At 39.2% G+C, this 27967-nt stretch overlaps 1 protein-coding gene across 3 annotated transcripts in view; it reads left to right on the top strand.

Moving 5' to 3' along the window:
• The first annotated feature begins 377 nt into the window (after positions 1 to 377).
• tjp2b (tight junction protein 2b (zona occludens 2)) overlaps positions 378 to 27967 on the top strand; it is a 72042-nt gene continuing 44452 nt past the window's right edge. Inside the window, exons 1-2 of one of the 3 annotated variants that reach the window (XM_088909918.1) lie at positions 378 to 557; positions 15861 to 15981. Coding sequence is in view for 2 of the 3 variants with exons in the window: in XM_088909915.1 (XP_088766041.1) it covers positions 21986 to 22048 (63 nt within the window). In the remaining variant the exon portion in view is untranslated. Of the gene's footprint in view, positions 558 to 15860; positions 15982 to 21781; positions 22049 to 27967 lie in introns of those variants that run through there. The other 2 variants (XM_088909915.1, XM_088909920.1) reach the window with 2 other exon arrangements.

The raw sequence follows: 27967 nt of genomic DNA, 5'->3' as shown, positions 1-27967 counted from the left end.
AATGAGAGTTAAATTTCAGAGTGGAAATTTTTAAGTTATTTTGAAAGAGTAAAGGGACTCAAACGTCCTTAAAAGACATTCATACTTTTTGGTAACGAAAATAACACCTGCAGAAAATGTGGTTTGACGGCACGTTAGGAAAATGTTCCCTATAGACTCCCTACAAACTATTCGATTTGCATGTGTGGGGTTAGTTACGTGTCCGACATAATCCTGTGTTGTTTTAATCTGTGTTGCTTTATGACCGTTTAAACTCTCCATGAAGCTCTTTCGTAAGAAAGCAAGTGAAACTAGCTGAGTGGGAACAGGATGCTGTAAAAACTGGAATGAGGCTGTGCGTAAAGCTCACCTTTACTGTAGTTTCAATGACACGCCCAGAGCTGACTTGTAGGGAGATTGCAAGGGTTCAGTGCCATTCGGGAGAGTGTTGCACCGTTGCAGAAAAAGTTGGATTCATATTGCACTGAAAGCGGGATTTATTGTGATTTATTGGGGGACATTTGACTCGGTTCTTGTACATTTCTGCGTTACCACCTGCCGTTTGGGGAAAAAACCCGGTATGTTTTGTTGTTTGTTTGCTTTTTTCCGTAACATTAAATTTTGTTGACACAAGACATGAACCTGAATGTGACAATCTCTTCGCCCCTCCCTGCTCCTTCAATTAATCGTCTCGGGGTCTTAAGTTCTTCTAAGGCTTCTGTGATCTTTGATTGTGTGTGCGTGATTTATACTAATCAATCTACAAATACTAAAGTCTGGATTAAAAGACTGAGCTACAGTATGGCAAAACACGGAACAGGTAGGTTTATTCCACGCTGAATGGAAAGAAAAGAGAACGTTTCGGCTGTGGAGCCATCTTCAGGCGACACCTTTTCTTCTCTTTTCAGCATTGAATAAACCCTTTACCTGTTCATTTGCAGCGTACGCATGCTGACACAGCGACCTATTTGAACTCCATGGTTTTATCAATATCGGTTTTGTGGTTGTCGTTGGTGTTTTTACTTCTGACTTCCTTTCCATGTACAGTAAGAGATCAGTGAGGACCATCTGGATTTTGTGTCTTGATTATTGTAATGATTGCAATGATGCAAATAAGTTTCACTACTGACCATGTACAGTAAATGTATCAATTATCTGTCATTTCCAGTTTTCCTTCGATTGAGGACACTATTTTCCATGTATGCGGAAGTAACTCAGTTACCCCTCAGTCGAAGTTCCATAGAAAGTTATCAACATGCGTATTCATTTACTTGATTCACTGTTCCTGGTTTCAGGACAGCAGTTTGTATTGAGGCAGAGTTGCATAGTATAGTGTTTATTAATTATTGTATGTATATTAAAATATAAATTGGGAGACTAACGATTGTAATTCTATATTTTGCAAAAAATCCTTTATTCTGGGAAATGGAAGTTTAGACATTAACACTTTCTATGTGTGACGAAATAGGGAGAAAAGTCTTTGTTGTGAAAACGTCAGTATTAGCCAGATCCATTGTTTTCGTTGGAAATCACGTTTTCGAAAATACTCAAGCAACACGTGAGCTGGTGGCTGGAGCTTTTCAGGCATGATTAATCATGGTTTGTATTGGGTGTGTATGGATTAAACACCGATGAAAAAGAGACCAATCTTTGGAAGAGCATAATGAAAAGGATGTAGAATTGTTACAAACGAGAGAGAGCCATTCGACCCATCTAGCACAGGTGCAGGTGTGAAGATTCAGATTATGTCCAACTGTAAAATATCAAAAACAATCTACACAGGCAAAGTATATCTGTCCAGGGTGAGCAACAACAAGGAGAAGCAGGTCCTGATGAAGTACAGGTTCAGTGACCACATTTTGGGCACAGAAACCTGACAACACAGGCAAGCCTACCTACCCAGAGGGGACAGGCTAAGTGACCAGAGCCAGGACATAGAAACTGGACACAGACAGACCTGACTGCCCAGAGAGGACAGGCTCTCTGACCACAGTCTGGCCATAGAAACTGGGCGACACAGTCAGACCTGCCTGTCCAAAGACAACAGGCTCCCACTGACAGCAGGGAGAATCAGAGACAGAGTTGTACTTTCTGCTGCAGTGCATTAAATACTCTGGGATTAGACATCATTCTTCCCTAAAACAACAAATCCAATCCCAGACTTCCTGCAACTGTCAGATACACAAGAACCTCCATTCCTGGGGGAGGGGATTTGAAAATCAATAAAACTAGTGGCCCAATATGTGATCTCCTGTCACAGCCTGAGGGACAGGTAGTGAACCATATTATAATAATGTTTTTTTGTTGTAAATATCTTAGTAATTGTTATTGCTGTGGTAATTGCTTTGTAATTCACCAGTCATGCCAATCAAGTTTGTTGAATCTGAATAACGTTCTGTGCTAACCTAAAAGTTCTAGCCTTCATCCTCAGGATCTAAGATTGTAAGGACATAATGATATATGTTAGAGCTTAAAAAGGTAAATTTGTGTGGTTTTTTAACCAGAAAAAGATAATACCTCCTTCATGAAAAATATGTGCTGTGCCTCTGTCAAATGAGAGCAGAATGACAGTGTTGGCTCTGGTGTGTGTGTTTTCAGAAGCAAAGAGCCCACACGACCAAACTCAACCTTCCCTAACCGGTGGAGTATTTTAGAAGTAGACTTTTGGAAATGTACTTTCTGGGCAAGCTGCTGTCAGGGCCCGACTTCTAAACTTTAATTTGACCTTATTTATTAAGGTCAAGGTTTATTGGATTTTAGTAAGCCCGGATAGCTTAGAATTGGTGTCAATCCTTGACAAATCTTACACAACCCCCCCCCCCCCCCCATACACACAACACACACACACATTTATTACAACGGGAATTTTGAAGGCCAGTCAGTGTTTCCTGTGACTCTGTATTGGACATACAGCAGGGGTTTGAAAATGGATGGAAGGGTGAATCATAGTCGCATTGCCGGCATCCATAGGTCAGTAGCAGCTAAGATAATAAGATAAAAATAATTTTCTAAACTGAAAATGGGGATCAGTCAAAAATTCTGTCTTTCGTATTCTTGACTTAACATTGAATTGGCCAGTGAGATATCAGGATGAAAGTCAAATTAATGAATGTCCTGTATTTTACGGCTGAACAGGCACAAAGTGCTAGTAATATGCTGTATTGTTACAGTTCTTTTCAACATAGTGTCTATTGTAAGTGCCCATAATCATAATGTTCAGGAAAGCACATCCTCCTCTGTATATTAATAAGTTAATATAAATTGATAAGGCACATCGTTGTTTTCAGAGTTGCATTAAGTGAAATTTGAAGGTGTTCCTATTTGTGTTCATAGGTCTTTATAAGTTGTGTGCAAAGGGTTAGGCACCCCTGGTCAAATTGTATGTTTCAGTGAATCTCTCAAGTAAAAAGATGTTGACACAACCTCTGTGTTGTACCAACGTAAACATGGCATCTTTCTGCAAATTGTAATGCACAAATGGTATTTATCAGATTGAAAAATTAAAAATGTGAATGTGGTATGTGTAAACGTTTGGGCACCATGTCCGTCAGTACTTTGTAACACCTTCAATGGCAGAAATCACAGCTGCCAAACATTTCTTGTAGCCAGCAAAGAGTCTTTCCATTCTAACTTTTGGAATTTTTCCTGCTTTTCCTTGCAGAACTCTCCTAGCTCAGAAATATTCTGAGGTCTTCTTGCATGCACTGCATGTTTAAGATCTCCCCACCGATTTTCAGTAATATTCAAGTCGGGGGCTGTGAAGGCCATTCCAAAACCTTAATCTTTTTTCCTGTAGGTACTTCATGGTTGATTTTGAGGTAAGTTTTGGATTGTTAGATTCTAGGAATTGGGTGATATTTAGTTGAATCCATTCTTCCTTTCACCCATACAGTGTTTCCTGTGCCACTGGCTGCCACACAACCTCAGAGCATAACAAATCCACCCTACTCCAGTGGCAGCTAAACATTTCTGCAGGTCCTTTGCATTGATCTGTGGGTTTTGCTTTGCATATCTGACCCAGATTGTTCTGAATCTTCCAGATCTTGCCTTGACTTCAACAGTTCCCTTTAACTTCCATTTCTTAATGATTTCTAATAATGTTTCAGTTGAAATTGCAAGCTGGAAGCGTTTAGCAACCTTTTTATAGCCTTCCCCTGCTTTAAAAGAGTCAGTTATCTTTATTTTGTATGAGCCCATAGTTGTTGAAAGTAGGCAGAACAACAATCACAACCTGAGAGGTAAGAAGAATCAGAGTATTTGTTCAACTGACTTAATTTAAGTCCTAATGAGTCAGTCAGGTTTAGGGACCTTTGAAAAACACAAATTAAAAAAGTAGTCATTAATCAGCTGGAAGAATGTCCAAACATTTGCGCATGCCAAATTCACTTTTTTATCTTTTTCAATCTGTTAAAATCGGCAAATAAATAGTAATTGTGCATTCAAGTTTGGATAAAGATGTTATTTTTACATTTGTGCCATGCAGGTTATCAACTTGGTTTTACTTAGAGATTGACAGAAAATATACAATTTCAGTTGTAATTGAGATTTTACAGTGCATGTTTCATATTAAATCTGAGTAATGTGAGTGAAAAGAATGCTGCTTATATTAACATTTTAAGAGGCTAGATATTGAAACATTCCCTTGGTACCTACAAATTTAATAGTCCTGTAGTCAGTGGTTATATTCTGTGACAGATTGCTTCAATTACACAGTCTGCTTCAGCTGAACTCCTTTTTATGGACATTAATGATGGATACTGTTGTCATCATATGAGAAGTGGGATTTCCTATTGTAGTAAGGAGAATGGGTTATCTGTGAAAATACAGTGGTATATAAAGATCTAAGCACACTTGTTAACATTAAAGTACAAATGTTTTAGACTGGCATAATACAACGAAAAATAATTATTTAGATGTACAAGTGATAAGGCACAACAAAAAGTACCATATGATCTTTGAACATATCAGATCTTGAAGTAAATGCATCTGTAAAAGCAGGGGAAATAGGTTATATGTGATTCAGGAAAAAAAACACAGGTAATCAGTTGTTAAAGAATACAAACTGTGGAACTTCAGGATTTTGTAGAACTTTCGGGTTCACGTGGGTCTCAGGTCGGCCTTCTACTGCTGGGGCTCGAACCCGGGCCTCTGGCGTCACTCAGCAGGGAACCAGCCAGCTGAGCTAAAGGGAAATCTCCCCCAGCCTGCTGGCTGAGGTCCCTGCTATTCACAGGGAAGGGCGGTGACATCACCGCGCTGGCAAGTCGGCTCGCACAACCTGTAATGTCAGCCGTATGCGTTACAATATGAACAGATATAGATTACATTATACCAATGACGGAAATATCTAGAAGTAAGACATCAGTGGGTATAGTCCAAGATTCCAATTATAAAAATATGCAAAGGATGTGCTACATACTAGATGTTACATGAGCACATTGTGTAAGTTCTTTGACCGTACTTTATGCTGTGAAGAGTCGGTAGCTGATTTGTTTTTATATGGGGATAAAAAAGGCTGATATTTACTCTGCGCTATGTTGCGGTGAGATCTGTAAATATTACATAACAAATGGAAACTGGGAAGCTATTAGGATGATGCTCTTTGGATCCATCAAGATTCTCTGCCACCAATTCTGGTGTCACTTTGTGTATTTTATCATTTAGCATTAAGATTAAGCTGGACTCACTGAGTTCTCAGTAAAGAGGATACTTTATGCTAAAGAGAAGTTTTTCTAGAGGGATTTTATTCTTACACTATATGTAAAATACTTTAATCTATCTACTATATACTTATATCTATATCTATCCACTATATACTTATACTTTGATCATTTTGCAAAGTCTTTCTATGTACATGAACTGAAAGGGAGATCTCTGACCTTCTTCAATCTGGTTTTCCACCTCAGTATGCAGTATGCATAATTCACATTTATATGTAGTATTCATGCCCTGTGATGGACTGGCATCCCATCCAGGGTGTGCCCTGCCTTGCACCCGCTGCTTGCTGGGATAGTCTCGAGCTCCCCCGTGACCCTGTATAGGATGAAGTGGTTAGAGAATGGATGGGGTGTAGCATTCATGATGTTTTGTGGGGTGGGCCTCTGGAAAGTCTGCTGTAGAATGATCTACCACTCTGCACAGCCTCAGAGAGCAGGCAAAGATTGGCCACTCATGGATGTGTCCTGTTGATGCCGTCGATTGGCCAGCCTCCACCAGCTGTACAGAAGGAGTGGCCAGTCTTCGCAAGGTCAGCCAGGCCCTACAGATATTCAAAGTCCGTTCCTTGAAAGGCCTATTAGAAAATCAGACATTTCAGATCATCTTATGGGTACAGAAACCTGTTGGCTGGAGGACGTCAGTGTGCAGCTGTGCAAGAAGGTTGTATTGAATCTGCACAAAGTCACAAGAGGTTCCTCCCACATTAAGACTCTGCCCTCCCAGTTGGCTTGAAAAGTCAGCATTATGCAAGTCAACTTGGAATCTCCACCTGCATTCCACTTACATGCAGGTTATTCCTAGAATTTCTTCCACTGTTCTCTGCAGGCAACAAGAAGATTTTGGTAACATGATGACCAATGCCAGATACAGTATTCTAAGCGATGTCTTATAGCACGTTTGAGTGTGGCTTAAACCTTTAGCATACTTTTTATATTAAGTAGGAAGTGTTAGTTTGGCTTAGTAGAAAGTGTTAATGCCCAAGCAAAGGACTTCCAGTTTTTAAGAACAGCAGCAAAAACATCATTACCTTGGTGTTGGTACAGATGTCACATTTCTAATCAGATGTCAATAAACTGTATCAGCCATAAAGAGTGCAATAATTGAAGTAGAACCTATGTTATCTATATGTGTAAATAGTAAATGTAATTCAAAATCATTTATCAAAATTATGACATGGATCCTTTCTTTTAGAAGTCATCATTGGGACAGTATATTTATCTCTTCCTGTCTGGTCTCCAGAAAGAAGTATGTCTGGTATTTTTAACAGCTATGACTGTAAAGTTTGCTGTTGCTGGTGTGTTCCAGTAATTCCATTCAGTTATGTGTGAGAAATGCTTGGAGATGCACACTTGAAAGAAGAATTACCAAGTCCTACATCAAAGAGTTCAACTGTGATTTTCCTGACTGATGCTTTCTCAATATTATCAGGATTATCTGACAGCAATGTCTGATGTCGTTTATATTGGTGGTAGGTGGACGCACAGATCTTATTGCTAGCTGAAAATTAGACTTTTCAAAAAGTGTTCCATGACATGATAGACTGTGCAGAATAAGCATGTAGTCTGTGCAAAAAAACTGTCTTGCTTTGTTGTGCTAATTATTGTGTCTTTAATGGTTAGTTAAATTGTGTTTATTTTATCGTTCTTTGGCACTAAAATCCCTGGGCTTATAATAGAAGCTGCACAGAAGGACGTAATCCATTCGTGCAAGCTGCCGGCACATAATTTCATTTTCCAAAGCTGCATTCCCCTGATATGCTGCCCTGCTGCTCTTCCAAGAGATTATTTTTAAAAGAAATTCTGGGTACCCCCTTTTGGCTTCAAACGCACAGACTTTGACATGGCCGCCTCTAAATTAAAGCAGTGTCAGGGGTGATTGTGGGAATCAACAGCAGTTTTTTGGGGGTTAATGTTCCAAGGAATGGTTCAGATTTATCTTTTGGGTTTTATTGGGGATTATGGGGAATGTGGGAATTTACATTATCTGTCAGGGCTTAGTACCACAATTATCCCCCTGGAGCATTTTCATTAGTGTAATGTTTGAAGATCCTTAGAATTATGTAAGAATGACGCTCATGAGATTCAGAAAGCAAATTCTCGATTTGTCAACCAAAGAGTTTTCTTTTGCTCAGAAAAATATCAGTATAACTAAATGGACCTCTTGCAACCTACAATACATAGTTGCTGGACGGCACATAGTGTAGTCCTGTAGTGTACAAAATGAAGTACAAAAAATATCTAACTATAATGCAAGCAGCTATGGGCATTGCCCCACTGAATAAACGCGAACTTCTTCCTCAGAGTCGGAACTACAGCCTCTGGAAACAAGCAGGGTGAGTGTGGAAACAGTTTTTGCTGGAATGAGTTGAAAGTTATGAGTTTGTTAGGCAGGAATGAGAATTTCAAAAACAAAATGGGCATTCAGAGCAAAATGTTAATTAACAAAAAATCTTTTTATGATTAATTTTTTTTTTGAAGATGAACGGTGGCAGTGTGAGAGTTAATGTACCTACACAGTTTAATACTAGTTGTGCTAGAGAAGATGAAGCATTTAGGAAAGATCAAAGCTACAGCAGCCACAGCTATCACAGCTACAGTATACAGTGTAATGCGGTGTTATTTAGTGCTGGGAAAACATTATGTTTAGGGTGCGTTGCAGGAAAAGTGTTGTTAAGCCCTTTTTTGTAAAACTATAGTGTGCCAAGGTTCTAGATGTTTATTTTATTTTCATTTTATTATCTTGATCAAATTATATGATAATTAAAAATAGCATATTTCAATATTCTGTTTTTCTTTTAATAAGAAAAGCTAAAATGTTTTCCAAAATAGTTCACATGTAGTATTGTGGCAGGTACTGCATTTAAACGGCTGTGTTAAATAATGATGTCTTTATACGTTGTGAGGAACTGAGGCACAAACAGCGAGAAACATATCAGGCTGGTCCCAATTGTCTGAATACAGCTGGGTTAGTGAAATGTTTTGGGGGCATTTTTTCAACCACTAAGCTGCCTGAGATTTTGTCTCCCAGTGGCTGGTCGAGACACTTTCTGTGTCTAATTGGCTGTCTTGTGCAGTATGCGACCGTTGTCAGTTTGCGGATGGTGTGTGGTGGCTTTCACTAGCACGCACCTGCACTGGCTTTACAGCAGCTCTCTCCTTGCAGTGAGAGCAGCATTCTGCTGAGGCAGACTGGAATACTGATACCAGACATTACTTGTGAACAAAGACAAAGACACCAACACTTGACTTCACAAGTGCTAAAGTCAAGACACCTTCTTTTTACTTAACAGCCGCAATGCAGCTGAGGATCCTTTGCATCTTCAAGGAGCTATTAAACATAGCAAGCAATATATGCTTCTTTTGCACTGAAAAGAAGAAAGACCCGTCTCTCCGGCATAGATGCATAAGGTGAAATGGAGTAACTTCTGTAGCTGAGGGGTTTGAAATAGGATGGCGTAGCTGTATGCATGCTTTCACTTTGCCTGTTTGAACGCCAGCTGTTTTCGTCTTGTGTTTATTGAAGATGGCTTTATGCCTCTGGTTTATCTGCATGGTCTTCTGAAGACAGGGATTGCGTTTATCGCTCCGATAACAGAGTTGGTTGTTTCTCTGATGCCTGTGTCTGCAGACACTAGCCTGCATGTCTGCAGCAGCTTCATCTTGCTCAGTGCAGGAAGGCAGTAAGTGAGAAGGGCACCACAGCATGAAGTTAGGAAGGGAATAGGCAATTTACAGAGTATTTCCAGCACAATTGATTCTCCAGGCAGGACTGAGTCGGGTGCCATAGACATTGTCTATGGAATGGGTGCTGTTGCTTTTGTGGTTTTTTATCATTTAGACTGCCTTCTGTTGTTTAAACAATCTCAAATCATTAATGTCATTGTCACCTGATGTCAATGGTAACATAGTATGTTACTCAAAGCTTAACTGCATCTGTTTTATAAGGAATGTCATTTGTATCAGAATGTTTGATAGATTAACACCATCAATGATCAATTTTTATTTTTCAAAGAACAAAATGTCATTTTTATATTTTTGAGGTGGTTCCAGTTCAAAATATTTCATACAGTGAATATTTGTTTTCCTAGCGTAATTATTAACTAAAGTCTGTCTTGCACTAATTTACAGTACCACGCCAATACACTGCATAATTTAGTGTAAGAATATATGTGAATGTGTTGCAGATGGTATTATTAATATTTGTAAGATTTGTAAGTCGTTTTACTCATGTGTGAATAATACCCAGTTTGGTTATTTAAAAAATACCACAAAAAAATTAAGAGTTTGCAAATTGTAAAAGAAACAACATTAACCAAAATCTTTTAACCTCAGCAGATAGAATAAGTTGATTTTCTATAAAGCTTTTAAGGCAGAGTAACACATTTCTTTTCTGTCACATCTGTGGTATCCAGTCTCGGCAAAATTTGATAAATGATTTGTATTTCGTATTTTGTCTAGAATTAATAATAGCATTGATCTCCCTGCCTAATGTCTTGCGTAGATGTGAGAGACTCAGGCAAGGACTGTTGTCTGTATGAATTGAAAAAGAAAATGACGTGAACTCATATATTCCCAATAACCTTGTTATAGCAGGCATATTTTAAGGTAACATGACATAATATGTTAGTGATGATTAGAATGCTCACCCTAAATTAGTGAAATTCTGACCAATGAAATTCCATTAAAATTAGTTTAAAACAGAATTGGTCACACACTCTTTATTTTGTATACTTACACTTTATTAAATCAACATTCAGACACCAAGTAGTCCTTAGAAAGGATATAAAAAGCTTGGTAATGTCTCATCTTTTATCTCCAATTGGCAATAAATGTGACGATGCAACACCCAGGAGAAAGCCCAAGTCCTACATCAAAGCATAAACGTATGATTATTCCTTATTTGCTAAAAATAAATGTTAGTCCTCTTTTGATAGAAATAATTGAATTGGTATAGAAATTATAAAGTAGTCTCATCCAACCTTATGATGTATAGAAAAAAGTGTTCATTTTTTGGGAAAGAAAAAGGGAACAGCCCATAATATATCTTATGTGATTATGAAACTATGGGCAAAATGACTATTAATGCTAATTAGTACAAATCCCCTTACATACATTATATATTACCCTCATAGTGGGTAATTAAGAAAATAGCTCATGAAAATAATTTAAGGCTTAGTATTTAAGCTATTATGTCTTAGAGTATGAAGATGAAGGATCTAGAATGTGTTTCTTCTAAAGATTATACCTCTCTGGAAGCTTCTCTTCTCAGTGCCTGCATAACTAAGAAAGGAGACTGCACAATGTGCTGCAGTAAAATGTACAGCTAGTGGGAAACTCAAATTACAAGATCTTTTATAACTACAGTTTTCAGCTATTCTTTGTTTTAAGTACCTTGTTCTTAATGCATAGTCCTTTCACATACAGTATGCTGTAAATAAGAAGTTAAACAGCTAACTCACTTTGCTGTAGATGAAATGAATTCTTACAAAAAAGTCTTGTATGCGGATGTATAAAAGAGTCACATTTGACCTTACTATTACAGTGAGCCCCACTCCACTTTGCTACTGTAGTTTTCATCTGCTGAGGTTGCTAAGACATTTTCAGAAAAAAAAGACAAATCTTTTTGGCCACCATTATGAACCACAAAGCAGACATTCAGTAATAATTGTGGCAATTATCTTCTAACAACTTGGTATATCTATTTCTAAATATGAGATTATCTGTTTTCTTTTTTGGTTTGATTTACTGTATAAAAGTCCTGCTCTTTTTTCTTTACAGATTCTTCAACTTGAATATTTTCATCCTCTTGTTCCTTTAGTATGAATCTGTCTTTCATTTCCCAGGAATTCCATTTAAAATCAGATTCTGATTCTCTCTTGCAAATACTTTTCAATCCACATATTTGTGTGAACTATTTTTGACAGTGACATTGGATGAAAGCGATATGCTCTTTAAGACATATTTGGTTTCTTTGGGTCTCTTGTACAAATTCTGATATTTAACAACCCCATATAATCAAAAATGTGTTCTCTCTGAAGTACACAAGAAACCGTTTGTTCCCTATGCAATCGGTATATTAAACGCAGCTAAGTGACTGTTTCTTGTATGGACCTATCTGATTATGTGTAATGGTAGTGTGATATGGGCAGAGAAAGATGTGTGTATACAGTATGTATTGTAACATGTCTAAGACTATTGTTTATTTCTTAAGTGTATTTATTTTGTTATTTTTTGTAGATTTGTATGGTGATGCCAAAGATACATTTACAAATGCGTTGGGTGGACAAGAAAGATATATTGTAAACTTAATTAAATCTATATAGTTTACCAGAACTCAACAAACTTCTTGAACAGTCCTCCTCCAAAGGGAAAATAACATTCAGGAACACATTCTAACAATATTATCTTGGACTGTATGCATGTTATCAAAACAGAATCTTGTTTATGGATAAATGTTCCGGAGCCTAGAAATTTTCAACATGAGGAATATAGTGTAAAGGCTGTCTACATTAAAACAGTAAGAATAGATTTATCTGACATAATATCACATTGTATTATATAATCTGGTCAAGATTTTTTCACGGATAAACTCTGCCATTGCTCTTATCAGTGATATCTCGATGAAGACTCTTGATTTTGATTATGGTCATTTGTCATGTTATTATATGTAGGTTGCTAGCATATATCAAGTTATTCAATCTTTTATCTCTCTTTTTAAAACAAAGTCTGGATATCAGGCAAATCCTTTTGTAATCGTTCAACAATAAGAGGCATTACATGTAACACTTATTTGGTGTTAAGAATGCTAATTTAATCACCCCAATTCAGTGTGTGAATTTTGTTTATCTCACTTGAACACCTATTAGCGTGGACCTAGAACTCCACCTGGGAAAAAAACATCACATATTCCATGGAAGAATCTGCAGATCTGCTATAGATCTAAAAATGCAAATAGTTGTTATATGTGGAATAGAAACTTCTTAGTCCTTATATTCAATACTTTTTTTATGAATTCACATCATATAACTAAAGGAAACATCAAGGGAACTTTAAATCTCTCACTAATTGCTTAACAAATCTCAGTGGAGAGCTGCTTGGCTACAAATGACCAAGTAAAAGTTAATTACAAGCTGAAAGGTAGAATGAAAGCACAATATTTCAGATGTTAATCCTCTTTCAGGTGTGATAAATTATGTATACCAGGTCCACATTTCTTTGTTTCTTTCTATACTGTACACGTCATTTAAAGTCTGCATGTCTAGCAGTTTACTTATGGCCACTGAATTTTTTCCTATGGCCAGGACTCTAATCTTAAACTAGTGTGGTTGAAAGGAGCATTGTGATTATTATACATTCGAAGAACAGTAGCTTGTCTGAGTGTTCCCAAGTGGCTCAAGTGCTAAACACTATGCAGGTTGAGTTCTTCGGTCTAGACGTCATGAATTCACAAGTCATACCACAAGTCAGCTGTGTCCAGTGACTGGGATTCCAATACACTTACTCCAAGGGTTGGGGCTTAGAGCATTCAGCCAGGATTCCCACTGAAAGCATCAACCCCTGTGCTGCAGGCTTATGGCGATGTCATTGATTGGCGTGCCTTTCCTCCAATCAGCACTGGTCTTCTTGTACATCATTGCAGAGCTTGGAGCATGTCAAAAAATGATTGGCTTGATTAATAATTCCAGATTGAGTGAGTATTTAGTAAAGTTATTTGTGATTCTAAGTTTATTTAAAAAAGGTAATACCTTGAGATATGGGTGTGGCACAGTGATGCAGTGGTTAGCATTGCTGCCTTGCGGCACTGGGGCCCTGGGTTCAAGTTTGTATGTTCTCTCCCTGTTTTCGTGGGTTTCCTCCAGGTGCTCCAGTTTCACCACGTAGTGGTAAGTTAATTGGCTCCTGGGAATTTTTCCTGGGAAAACTGGTCCTGATGTGAGTGTGTGTGTGTTTGTGTCTGTGTGTCTGGCCTGTCTGCATTACCTGGGTATAGGGTGTATCTCACCTTATGTGCTTTGCTTTCTATGATAGTCTCCAGCTCTCCTGCGACCCTGGATTGGAGGGAGCAGTAGGAAAATAGAGGGATAGATATCTTCACATTTTTCATATTGTATTTGTACAATCTTTACATGACTTTCTTTACGTCTGTGGAATGAACTATTCCATTATAGAAAAAAAAACTTGTCTCTGAGTGCTGAGTGAACATATACTGGGACTCATAATAATTCCTTATACTTATACAGTGCTTTTCTGGACACTCCACTCAAAGCGCTTTACAGGTAATGGGGACTCCCCTCCACCACCACCACCAATGTGCATCATCCACCTGGATGATGCGAGAACAGCCAAGGAGCGCAAATACACTCACTTTAAAACAAATATAAAATGAGCTACTGTAGATGGCATGACTAGTATAATTGTTGTGAACAGTAGGTGTCTAGATCTATAGAGAGCTGTTTGGAATACACAGTACATGTACAGTAGGTTCTAAAGCACTCTGGAAAAAGCACTCTAATCCTTAATGATTCTTGCTGTATCCCTTTATTGTTATTAGAAATTTTCTATTTTTCATAGATTGCTAAATTTCTGTTCTTGTCTCTGGTTTCATTGTGAAAACTTTATAAAACGGCGATTATGGAAATTTCATCCCAGCTGTTGGGATGAGGAGCAGGAATTTTCCAGACATGACCGTCGGGGCCAGTGTTGGCAGATTATGGTTTGCAGTCATTTAGAGAGCGCAGGCAGGCAGCTGTCACAGTCTTACTGGAAAAAGGAAGCCCATCCACCTAGTGCTCGTGTTTCATATGGATCCTCTAGTCAGTCTGATTCTCCTCTACGCGGATTTAAAGTAATGGCATGCACAACGTTATGTAACTTGGAATGGGCTTTTTTTCAGTGGCTGAAGAATTAATCTAAAGTCAAATTAAAGCAGCACTCTGGGGTTATGCAATCAATAAGCAGTCTGCTCTTTTCTGTCCTCTAAATTGCAGCATGGCTCCACTGTATGTTAATGTTCTATAGCAATTTAAACCATAAAATAAAACTCCAGACATGTAAAATGCACTGGTTAAATACAGATTATGCAAGTCTGTACACACTTAAAAGACTTCTTCAAAGGCTTTAATGCCAAGCATGATGACACATAAGGGAAATGGAGATCATCCCTCTTGGCAGATCCAGCCATTGTTAACCTTGAGTCACATGGATCCGCCTCATACTCAGGGGTACTCGCCGTTCCTCGTCTGGTGTCACTGTGCCCACAGGGCTTTTACCGATTCATCGGAATGAAAAAAAAAAAATAATATGTAAGCAATGCATGGAGAAAAGGTACTCTGAGAACCGGAAGCACTTCTTTCCGTTTTGTTGTAGGAGTACAAGCTACCCAGCCGTGCTGTTGAAGTTGACACATCGTGAAACGGCTTGGTGAGATACTGGAATCAATTAGCTACTAACTGCCGAACAGGCTGAATGGGCCGAAAGACCTCCTCTCATCTGTAATCTTATGTTTCTAAGTTAGTTAATGTATTTAGTGACTTTTAAAATTTTAAGATAGGATTGTTTGCTCTGTTTCTACCTAATATCGGTCATTCCATAAACATTCAGTTTTATTGAATTTGGGCGTGACATTCACTGCTGTCTTCCATCGACTCTACCTGGAACCCTGCTTGGCACCCAGATTCATGTGAGTGAGGGAGAAGATCTGCCTGTCCTGACTCGACAGTTTTTTTACTTGCAAAAAGTGGGATGCGGTCAACGCCTTAATTCCTCATGAAAGCACTGCGATGAAGAAGCTGCTGTGAGAGCAGTTGGGCAGAATTTTCCATTACTGAGGAAGGACTGAAATCAGCATAGAGCTGCCTGTCTAGTAGGGTGAGAGCACTGCCAAGAGAAGAAGCCAGAGGGCACTGCACCAGCATCAATAACATTTTTTTTCCAAGTGCAGCTTGACCTTCAGTGGTTACATGGGAATGCAGTGTCAATGAAAATACAGGATTCGGTTAACTGAATAATGCACAATGCTACATACGTTGGTCTAGTTTCCATGTCTGCACCTCTGCATGTTGCAGTACTGATGCAAAGCTTGAAGGAACAACCATCTCTGTTTAATTATGTTGGGAAGCAAATGTTTAACACTCCAGTAATGCTACCGTTGTGTTGTCATTTCAGGGATCAGCCGACTTTGTTTAGTGCCTCCAGCACGTGGGATCGACATTACTGGACCACTGAAGTGAGGTACCTACCAGACACCAGACCTCTGTCAGCGCCCAGGTTTATTCAACCTCACCAGGTACCTTTCCAATTGACGATGATAATAATAGTAATGGTGGTAATAATAATCCTTACACTTATATAGGACTTTTCTGGACACTCCACTCAAAGGGTTTTACAGGTAGTGGGGACTCCCCTCCACAACCACCAGTGTGCAGCCCCACCTGGATCATGCAATGGCAGCCATAGTGTGCCAGTACACTCACCACACGCCAGCTATCAGTGAGGAGGAGAACAGAGTGATGAAGCCAGTTCAGAGATGGGAATGGGATTATAAGGCCATGATTGGTAAAGGCCAGGGGGTAATTTGGCCAGGACACCTGGGTTAACACCCCTGCTGTTTTGAGAAATTCCCTGGGAATTTTAATACCACAGTGAGCCAGGACCTCAGTTTTATGTCTATTCCAAAGGATGGCGCCTTTGATATCAAGCTGTTCATAGTCATTCCATAATGTTTTTTTACTCAATTTTATTCAATTTCTCCTTCAGCACTAAACACCAAGTTAATGTCCATTTTGTCGAACATGATGTTAAACATTGCCTTTAAAGTAAGATATTTATCTGAGATTACTTTATTGCTATATATGTAAATACTGTATACGTTTTCACTAATTTGAAAGCTTCAGCTGGCATTGCTTACTTGCCTGCATTTCCTAATTAAGACACAAATAACATAATGAAGAACCATCCCTAAAGAACTTGCTTGAAGTATTATTTAAACAAGTCTCTTTTAATTAATCTCATTACTGGCCTGGTTCAAAGGATAAAGCTACCTGCACTGCCTGTGTCATAATAGAAAGTTAATGTCTTATTTAAAGCTGGTCAGAAAACACAAAAGTGCAAAAAAAGTTAATTAAGAAATAATATGGGGAAGTGTTCAGGGATTAATTTGTCGTTCCCTGGAACCACTATGAGGTCAAGGAGCAAAAGCAATTTAAAATTGCAGTTAGATTTGTTTTGAGTTCAGCCGAATACAACTGTCGTTACTAAAGTAGTTCAAATCAACACAAAACTAATAGACATAGAAACCAGAAACAGAGATTTCTGTATAGTTCATAACAGTCAATATAATAATAAAATTGTTGCAGCTAATTCCAAAGCTAATTTCAGCTGTTTCTATTGTTGTATTATAATGAATTACTAATTACATTATATTGTTAGTCTAGTGGTCATGTGAGGAAAGAGGATTCTGAGTCTAAACATTAACAGAGGAATCAGAGTGTTCTGGTTCTGCCCCATTTCCAGTGGCTTTAATTTGCTGCTTTCAAATCAAGGATTTTTTTGTTGGTAATAAGTCATCTGCGCCCTCTGAAGCACTTTGGTTTGGCTAAAGTGAGCTGAACATAAAAATGGTGACCAACAAGAGGAAGCCCTTCGGCTTGTCTAGCCTGTTTGGTAGTTAGTAGTTGATGGATTCCAGGATCTCATCCAGTCCTTTCTTGAAAGAAGCCAAGACTTCAACATCGTGGCTGGGTAGCTTGTCCATACTGGCATAACCCTTAACATAAAGAGTTGCTACCTGTTCTCAGTTGTAAATGTAATTCCATGTAGTTTTTACTTTTGTCCACTGGTTTTTTAGTGTATGGCATATGGCTGCCTAGGTTAGCATGTTTCTGGGCTTCTTTATTCCCTGAACAAGGGTCATCTGACCATGTGTTGGGGTTTATGAGTTAGGAGGTGTTTGTGAAGATCAGACATAAATAGTGAACCAGTACATATGTCTCATTAGCACTTTTGGTCCTAAAGATGTTCTTCACATCTTTCTGTATGTGTGATCTGCTTTTGCTAGGCCTTATTTCTGAATATGTTCATCATTTAAAGCTTTTGTTAAAAGTGGGTTCTGAGTAGCCTTTTCACTGGGCAATGTATTGTGACATTAGGTTACTGTATTATGTTTGATGTGCAAAATAGCTTTATAAATCTTTTTTGGCATTTTACATGCCATGATCAGTTTGTAATCACTAAACGTGTTCTGTTGTAAAGTCCTTGTACGTGTTTGTCTCAAGAACAGGCTATTAATTTCTTCTGGCACCCCCTTTGCTTGCCCTGAATTACTTGAATTACTTGAGACATCATTGATACTAGTGGTTTGAAGTCCCTACATGAAGCTTCCCCTATTATACTGTAGATGTGTTCCAGTCTGATTGTAATCAGGCCTGAAATAGGGATGTCATTGTCTTACCATGGACAATGTCTTTGCTGTAATGTTGATTTTTGTAGGTTTGTATCTTCCCCTTAGAAATGAAACTACTTTTTTTCAGATTCCTGTTTTCTTTGAAGCAGGGTAATAAAATACAAATGCAGAAACAAAATGGCCTGAGATGATGAACTTTGGTGCTTCAAGTACAGCTGTGTGGGCAGCCATGAAATAGTATCCTCTTACTTTAAGAGTTACTTTGTGTCACATAAAACTGCTGATTAAGCTTGAAAAGTCTTGGTATGAAATCCATAGCATTGATTTATGCAATCCGTTGTTGCCAAAGATTTGCTGCAATCTTCAGTCATTGATCTGTTTGATGTTTGACTCTTTTTCCTTGCTTTCCTTGTCAATGAAAATGATTGAAACTACATGATGCATGATGATGCACTATTGAATCCTGTATGGAATGAGAGGGTTGGCCACCCATACTTAAAATATGCTTATTACTCTTCAGGCTCAAACCGCTACCTTGTTAGTTGTTGTGCAGAATACTAACAGCTAGTAGTGTTTCACTTGTCTGTCCTTGTCTGTCATTCTCCATTTCTACTCATTTTTATTTAAAAATGTTTACAGTGTAGGTTTTGTCTTCTGCATATGGCAGTATATGGTTATGGTGGTTAGCTTTACTGCCTTTACTTACTTGTTCTCCCTGTATTTGCAAGGATTTCCTCTGGGTTTTCCTGTTTCCTCCTCAACTCCAAGGATTTTACACAGGCTACAAAGAAACAAGTAATAGGTTTATTCCATGCTGAAAAGAGAAGAAAGAAAACACAACATTTCAGCCGTGGAGCCTTCTTCAGGTGTCATAAGAAGGCTGAAGAAGGCACCTGACACCTGAAGGCACCTGACACCTGAAGAAGGCTCCACGGCAGAAACGTTGTAATAAACCTATCACTTGTTCCTTTGCAGCCTACGCATGCTGACGCAGCTACCCACCCGAACTACTTTTACAGACGTTAATTGGCTTCTGGGAAAATTGACCCTGGCGTGAGTGTGGCCGTGTCTGTGTGTGCCTTGTGATGGACAAGCATCCCATCCAGGGTATTTCCTTCGCCTATTGCTTGCCAGGATAGGCTCCAGCTGACCCCGTGACCCCGTGTTGAATAACGCAGTTAGAAAATTAATGGGTAGGTAGGTCCCTTTTCAGGCCATAAAGGGCCATGGGGAATGGGGTCAAGGGTCACCATTTTTCATTGCCCATCCCACACCGGAGGTGGAGGTGATGTCAGCATCACGCTCTGGCCGGCCTATTACCCTTGACAGGATTAACCCCCGGTACTAGAAAATGAATAGATTAATATAATATTAATGAAACCAGAGCTGTCTTCACTCAGATGCAATCACTCTGGGTGATGTGCAGCTAGTGGAATTTAATTTTTCCCACCTCGCACTGGAACTGGTTAACTGTTCTTGCCCTTTAAGTAGTAACTGTCTAAATTCCCTTCAATCAGGATCTCTGAGAGGATGAGAGATGAGGATCTCTGAGAGTCAACCCTGGAGTCAATCAATATCCATCCCAATTTGAGTTCTGGGAGAGTTTATTGCAGGGTTTTTTTGCAGAGAGCAGGGAGTGATTAAACACAGCCCATCTGTTATCAGTAAGTCACGTGGTGGGGGTTGCCCAGGTTACAGAAGAATTTTAACTTTTCACCTGCACTCCTGCTGTTAAGGATTGTCGGCCTCACACAACTGAAATATTTGCTTAAGAGATAGGCAGACCAGAATGCTGATCACTGAATCATGCCTTTGATAATTATGCTGCTTCTTATTTTAAGGGTACTAGCAGATTTTTCTGCTTTCTTTATTGAATAAAAAGAAAGCTGTTCAGTTCAATTACTCGCACCCCACTGTGTGACTGTCATTCACTGCATTCTAATGGGGAAAAGACTCCTGATTGTAATCTTAACAAAGTGCCCCCATTCTAAACAAAACATTTGTAATTGTTGGTTACTAGTCTCTGCCCTGTTTTTTTCCAGTGGTAAGTTACAAAATAAATATTGTGAAGGTACTCTACCCATCCAGTTTTAGACTGCTTCTCCTGGTTTAGGTCACAGTGTTATAGATAAGACTTCATTTATTTATTTATAAAGCAAATCACCATGATGTGTGGCTAATTATTGGTAAACCAGACTTCTTATTGCTGATTGTGCTGAATAAGAGTGCTGCTGAGAATTCATAGAATTATAGGAGAGGATTACAGTGACCTTGATCTTAATCTATTTAGTGTTGAAAACTGATTTACATTTAGTTTACAGCTATACTTTTGTAAACAGAAACTCGCTGGGGTGAGGGTGTTGGGGGAGGGTTGGACCGATCCACATAGTAATCTGGCTTTCGGGACAATGGGCAAATACATTAACAGGATGAGGAACATCTATTGCTTTATCAAGGCAGCAATGCTGTGGCACAGCCTTTAACGTTAATTGGATTTGATTGGGACCCCATGCGTAAAAAAAGGTTAGAAGAAGAAAACAAAAGACAAAAGGGCACTGCTAGGGGTGGGGATACACATTATAATCTGAATATTATCTGCAGCGTTTCGTTATACGTCTTCTTTTGCAAAGGAAAACACTATAAGAAAAACCATTAATTTGAGAAAATATAAGACCTCTGTAAAAATATATTTGAATGATTAACGTTTAACTATCCTGATTACATGGTATTTGTGCAGTTTTATATTCTCCTATTTAAAAAAAAAAATTAATACAAGTTGATGAAATTGCTCGACGAGACCAGAGGTCACCAATAATCGGCAAACAAGTATTCCAAGTCATGAACGCAGCTCAGACGGGTGTCTCGTCAAATCGGTGGCAACTGGCTGCGTTAGTGGCTGTTTTTAAATATTTAAATATCATAAAACTCTGCTGAGAGAAGGATCAATCAATGTCCAACGTCAAGTGCCAAAACAAAATTTCAGTATTTTCTTGAAAAACGTTTTCAATTTTAAAAGTCGGTTATGTATACTGTTCCCCACTAACTATCGTGAAGCTATTGGGATACGTATCTCTCGGAATAAACAGGACTTTTGCCAAGTAACAAAAGCTGGTATACCTTTGCCGATAACGGGTAGAGACAGTTCGTATTTATTGAATTCTCCCTCCGTTTCCTTGTATAAACAGAACTTAGAACACAAATACTTATTTTAACACCCTATGAAGGACACGGTACAGGTGGAGTTGAAACTGGTGTGAAACTTGACCAAGAAAGAATCGGGGACGCATTTTTCTCTCCGCAGACGTATGTGGCTCACAGCAAATCATTACATCTTTTGACATACAAGAAAATCAATTTTCTTTGTTTTGTTTGTGTATTTTGGAAGTTTCTGCGAACTGCTAAAATCAATGCAACCATACCGGAAGAACCTATTTTGTTCTCTAAGAGGGAGGATACGGAGAGGCTACTTTAGATTCAAACACATTTTGGTATCTTACATACCGCGCACGGTTTGCGTCTTCCGACTTTTGGAAACCTGTATGTGTCCAGCGAATGACGGGATTTAAGTTTTGATCCTGAATTTGCTTTAATTGATTTTGTAAACACAGGGGGTCCCTCGTTTGTCAATGGTACTGCCTGGACGAGGGTTGCCCGGTTAAGTTTGTTCTCCCTGGAAGAATGCTCTTCCCTTCGCAGTGGGAATGTTTCTGGGGACGTCGAGGTCGGGAAGGAGGACTGCGCCTTTAAAAGGACCTTTTGTTGTAACGCTGTCAAAAGCCATGTTGAGTTTCAGAGTCTGAAGAACCGAACAAGAGCTAATTTACTCAGCTGTTATCTGCAGCTTGTTTGACCATTAAAAAAAATCCTTTTGAACTATTCAAACCGCAGGATGCCGGTGAGAGGGAGCAGAGCGGTTGTTTATTCGAGTAGAAATGTCTCCGAGGTTCTTAGAGTAAGTAACTGAAAGATGATTTATAAACACACTGTTTACTAGTTTTGTGTTTAGTTGTTGTTAAGTGTTTCTCAAGGTTTGACATGTAATTCTAGTCTATCCGCGTGACACGTGCAAATGAATCCAGTTAAGTTTAAAGATACATTTTCGAACAAGTTTAGTAAAGTGTGTCCAGTAGATTTTTCACCTGCGTTGTTTTGTTAACCTTTTGGAAGGGCCCTCGAAAAGCGGCTTATTTTCGCCGACTTAGCTGGTTTTCAGATACTGCCAGACGAATCGTCGAGGCATTGAAACTTTTAACAGGAAAGGAGCATCGTTATGCTTCAGGCCGAAGCAAACACCCAAATAGCAAAAACTTCACTACCTATTCGTATGAGGCCACGGTAACTTAGAAAGCGTTCTCAATGAACCACAATTAAATGTGAGAATTAAGAGCTAGAGTGTTTCAGGTAGGTCAACCCGGCTGTCAAGTTGTAGCAAGTCTGGGTCGCTGAAGCCCCTCGCAGTATCACACGCTGGTGACCAGATGGCGACGCGCCGGTGGCAGCGTGACCCGAGCCGTCACAGTGTGGCGCAGAGGTACCCTGTGTTCATGGCGATAGAGGACTTTCCAGTGGTGGCCGAATCCGAGTGTTTTTGTTGTTTTATTTGATTGTCGACGAAGCTGCATCCTCGAAGTTGGAGTTTAACTTGAAATTGTTACCGCCACTAGAGAATTCCTTGATTTCTGGGCCCACTTGGACTTCCCTTGCAGAACAATCAGGTCCTTAAAATTGCATTTGGGTTTTGATAACTTCTCTTTTGTCAGTTTTAAAGGACAAACATTCTCAATAGTATCATATTTAATATACGATGTCAAGATGTCACATATGCTGTGCTAGTAGTCACACATACAAAACTAGTATATGCTAGTTTTGTATGTGTGAGGAAAAACAAGACTTGTGTAAATCTGAGAACCTCCTTGTTGTTTTTGTTATGTTTTTACAAATGCACCTAATTTAATTTTGTAGAGCAATGGTGTAATATTGGTGAGGCCAGTTCATGCTTTCTACTGGAGAGAAAACAGCTTAGCTTAAGTGTATGTAACCCAATTTCTCAGGCACCGGGGAAAAATGGAATTGAACTTCAGGGGGGTTTGCCAAGGATCTCCTGACTAACTGGTGCCCTGCATGTTCCCAGGGGCACTGCAACAGCTTTGCATAGAAAATTGGCACACATCAGCAGGCTAATTTAATTGCCAACTGTACCTCCTGAAGGCTTGTACTGGATTATCCCTTCTACACCTTCTGAAACGGTACCTCAGGTGCACTCTTTGTGTGTTTTCTGGCAATGATGGGAAAGTGTTTTTTCAAGCTGGTGCGGACATTTCAACTATTAGCTGGTGCTAGCACGGTTTTCCAAACCTCCGGATGAAATCCGTGCTGTCCAGATCCAGCGCAGAGAGGCCCCCGCTGGGTGTCGGTGAGGAAACTGCGGCACAAGTACGGGCCATCTGCCCTTTGCTACCAGTAAGACGAAGGTTACCGCTGAATGCTGAGGGCAGGGAGAGCTGGGAACAGACAGTTCATGTGTAGGGGTTAGCGATTTATAGCCAGGAGCAGAGGATCATACTGCAGAATTCATCCCGGCTCTTCAGGGTCTTTGGGATGCTCTGTATTTCACCTGTATTACAGGTTCTGTACAGTCAAGTGAGCAGATGCAGTAACAATGCAAAGATCTCTGTCTAAAATAGACTTTTAGTTGTTTTGTTTTCTTTAGATGCACTTCATTCCCATTGTTTTGGTTTCATTATACTTCAACAGTTTTAAATAATAAATAGGTTTTATGATGGTAGACATAGCACTGATGGTGCTTATTTGTAATTTAAATGTCATTCAGACTTGTTTGAAACTTGTTGCATGACACTGGATGTCTGTGAGCAGAATCTGTGCGACACCTTGGTGTTGTATTTAATGGTGTGACTGTTGCAAAGTTGTTGATCAAAGCTATAGGGATTTATTTTGATTGAATATCCATAATTCTCAAGGTCTACAGAGACCTTGCGTACAGCAGAGAGTGTTACCTCTCGGTAGCTTGCGAGGGTGCATTCCTAATGTCACTTTAGAAGTGGCTGTGACCCAGCTACCTGGAGCTGTTCTATTCTTTATTCATCTAATTAAAAGTAACAAGTTATACCCTGATTCAATAAAGCACAAATTCATATGATAGTTATGTGCTCTGCAAAATACTTTCAAATCTTGAAGAAAAAGGACAAAAGACGATGCAAAATGTACATCCTTCAAAATGTGCAAGGGTTACTTTAATAATAATCTTGATGAAAATAGATAAAAGGTATAATTTAAAGACTTTCAAGTCCAGCTTTGTGTAGTTGAAGGTCTTTGGATTACGCATAGCATTGAAATGTCGAGCTAGAAAGCTGTTCCAAAGATCCCAAGATTTCAATTCCAGAATTGAAAGCATGACTGAGTAAGCATGGTCAAAAATTAAATTATATTGAAGATTCCTCTTTAGCACATAAGTACATATTTTAAAAATACATGCCCTGCTGTCAGCTAAGCAGGCAATTAATATTACTCTTACACTGGCTTAGTGTTGCCAAGTTTGCTTTTGAAAAGGTGGTAGTCTGTAGCATTGTGAATTATCGCAAGCTCTTTACAACAAATGGCAATACTTTGTAAATACTGTACATTATTTCACTGAGGAACATTGACCTTACTGGTGTTGTGATGTTGGTAGAAGAGGCTAAAAGGTATTGAACCACCGCCTCTGGGGAAAAGCACAGAAATATACAGGGAAGTGCCTTTTCCAGTGCCACTGAAGCCTTGTCTTGATAGAAGCAGCAACTGTGTAGCTTTCACAGGAGCCGGTGGGTGGGTACACTGTAACCTAGTAGAAGGCTGTTGCTCCGCTTTCAGATGCCGCAGGCACTTTAATTAGGCTGTGCCCTGACCCTGTTACTTAAGCCGCCCAGAGCTTAGTTTGGCATTGGCTACTGTCTCGGGGGAGGAGTTCACTGGAAGGGACGGCTCTACTGCTTGGATGCCCTACAGCCTGGGTGGCAGCCCTTATAGGATAATGTTAATGATCATCATGGCCTCCTGCAAAACACCAGAAATGCATCTGAATGCAGCTGTTTGAAGGAAGCCATTTCCTCCCTGCTTGCTTGTCCCCTGTGAAATGCCGTCTTTGATCTCGTTGCGTACAGCAGAGAGTGTTACATCTCGGTAGCTTGCGAGGGTGCATTCCTAATGTCACTTTAGAAGTGTCTGTGACCCAGCTACCCAGAGCTGTTCTATTCTTTATTCATCTAGGCTCGAAGGGCAGACAACTGCTTCGAGAGCAGAAAATTTGAAATGGTTCTTCATTTCGGATTTTGACAGTCTGCGGACAGGGCCTTTTACAGCAGCCTCTTGTTTTTCCTTCCACTTACCTTTTGGAATCTGCTTCTGATTATCACAGAACTTACAAAGCTCGTCATAAAGTCAGGAAGTATTGACAGCATCACCTTGTCAGATCTCAGAAACTAAGCAAGGATGGGTCTGGTCTGCACTGGGATGTGAAAGAGATCTCGGCAAAGCTAGGATGCTGCTGCGAGTTGTGTTGGTGGACCAGCAGGTGGTGCTCCTCCCCCTTGACTATAATTTCCATATCCGAGCCCCAGGACATGTACCTTGATTTGCACAGGATAATTGGTCCCAGAACATTTGTGCTTAAGAGGGTCATAAAACACGTTGAGTTAATTGGTATAGGTCCTAAACAAACATGAAAATGAGTTAAATGCTAATATAAATGTTGTTAATCAGAAAATTGGTTTAATTTTATCACATTATACATAATCATAAATGCATCACATGTATTGGCTCATTAGTAGAGGGTTTATTGAAGAATGTGGCCTGCCTTGTTTTGTGGTGTCACAGATTTTCTTCATAGAAAACCTCCTTCTTATGTCTAAGATACTGTCCTTTTCTTTTTAATGTCTCATTTTTTGTTGTTGAAGCTAAACAGATCTGCCATTGTCAGTCCCATACCAGGAAGGAGGAGTGAGTCAGTCTTCAGGAACATGTGCTTTGATTTTTTCATAATCCCTGTGAATCTGGACCCTTTTTTTGTTAAATGACTGAAAATAAACTTTTTAAACAGAGAGCTGTGGCATCTGTATGTATAAGGCATAGCATTATGTTTCAGTCTTGCTGCCTTTTGATTATAATTTAATGATTTTTAGAATTGTAAAAATGTATTAATTTGACTTAACAAATGTATGGGAACAAGTAAAGGTTTATTACATGCTGCAAAAAAAAGAGAGACAACTTTTCAGAAGATCACACCTGAAGAAGGCTCCACAGCCAAAACATTGTCTCTTTTCTTTTCAGCGTGGAATAAACCCTTACGTGTTCCTTTGCAGCCTACGCGTGACGGCACAGCTCCCCACTTGAACTTGTGTTAAGAAATTTATGACTAACGGGGTTGCTCAAAGTGGGGACCCAGACTTTTGAGCTAAAGGAGGTGCTCTCCTTCAGGGACAGTATGAGGTCCTGACTACCTGGTCTTTTAATTACCATGTCACGTTTCCAAAAACAGAACAGAAAAACATCAAATGAACAATAAGAACATAAGAGTGGTTGCAAATAAGTGGAGACAGTTCAGCCTGTCCGGTCCGTTTGGTCACCAGTAGCTAATTGATCCAAGGATGTAGGGCTGGGCGATAATTCGATCGCGATAATTATCGCGATAAACTTTTCCTTGATATAAATTTAACAAAAGTTCGATAAATGTTCGATATATATGTTTATGCTTTGCGCATGGTATGCGCATGCGCACAAAATACTGCTGCTAACGTGGTGTTGTTTACCCACACGGTGGTGGCTGACAGGATTGTAGTTAGAGTGGAGAAATGAGCGACACTGAAGCAAATGTAGTGCTGCCAACGACCAGCTTGAAGGACGATGACATCGTCAACAGAAAAGGTCATTCAACTTCAGTAATTTGGAGATATTTTGGCTTTTTACGATCAGAAATAAAACAGAGCACTTTAAACTTTGCAGTCTGTCTGAACCATCTTCTATGTGTGTTTTATCACACTGCAGTATTTAATTTTTCTATTAAGATATTTATTTTGTAAATTTTACTCATGCATATTTTGACATAAAAAAAGACTTGAATACTCTCTATTCATTTGTTTAATGATTCTGCTGTTTGGCAAGTGTTTGTTGTGTTCTTAAAATAAAGAGTTGTTTAATTTTCCAATTAACTGTTTCTTCAACTTTCAGAGAAAAAAATCTGCCTTTAAACTTGAAAGAAATAATGATTTGAGATTTATCGTGATAATTATCAATATCGACTGATATGAACATTTTTATCGTGATTATGTTTTTGGCCATATCGCCCAGCCCTACAAGGATGTCATCCAGGCAGTTCATCTTGAAGGGAGTCAGGTTCAGTGCATTTGAGATGCTCAATTTTCAGTGCCTTTCAGATTTCCTTGGGGACCTTCTGACATTTTCCCAGGTCCCCGAAATGAAATAAAGCACTTTCTCTATTGCTACATCTAGTGTTGCACCTTTACAAAACCATTCGCAATGAAAAATCATCATATAAGAGTGAATCCTGAAATTTCCTGGCAAATTGGACTGAATTTCAAAAGGTTTTTAATGGTTTGTGAGCTAGGACTGTCTTATAGAGATTGCCAGACTGTGCTTATGTGTTTTGCTGTTTTGCATTCTGAAGATAAATAATAAGATTAGCTTTATCTGGGAAATTACAGGAAGGGTAGTTTTCTGTTAACTTCCTCTTTCTCTGTTGCCCCTCCTTGAAGTTCACGGTGGTGTCCAGGCTTAGACCGCCTTTAAAAAGAAATATGAAAGCAGATAAAATCGTGGTGAGGATGGAATGAAGTGTAGCTTCTACAGATAGTTTTGGAAC

Source organism: Atractosteus spatula, chromosome 3 (assembly GCF_055471065.1).
Source record: "Atractosteus spatula isolate fAtrSpa1 chromosome 3, fAtrSpa1.hap1, whole genome shotgun sequence".
NCBI classification, from domain to species: domain Eukaryota; kingdom Metazoa; phylum Chordata; class Actinopteri; order Semionotiformes; family Lepisosteidae; genus Atractosteus; species Atractosteus spatula.
This window is presented reverse-complemented; position numbering and strand designations above follow the sequence as displayed.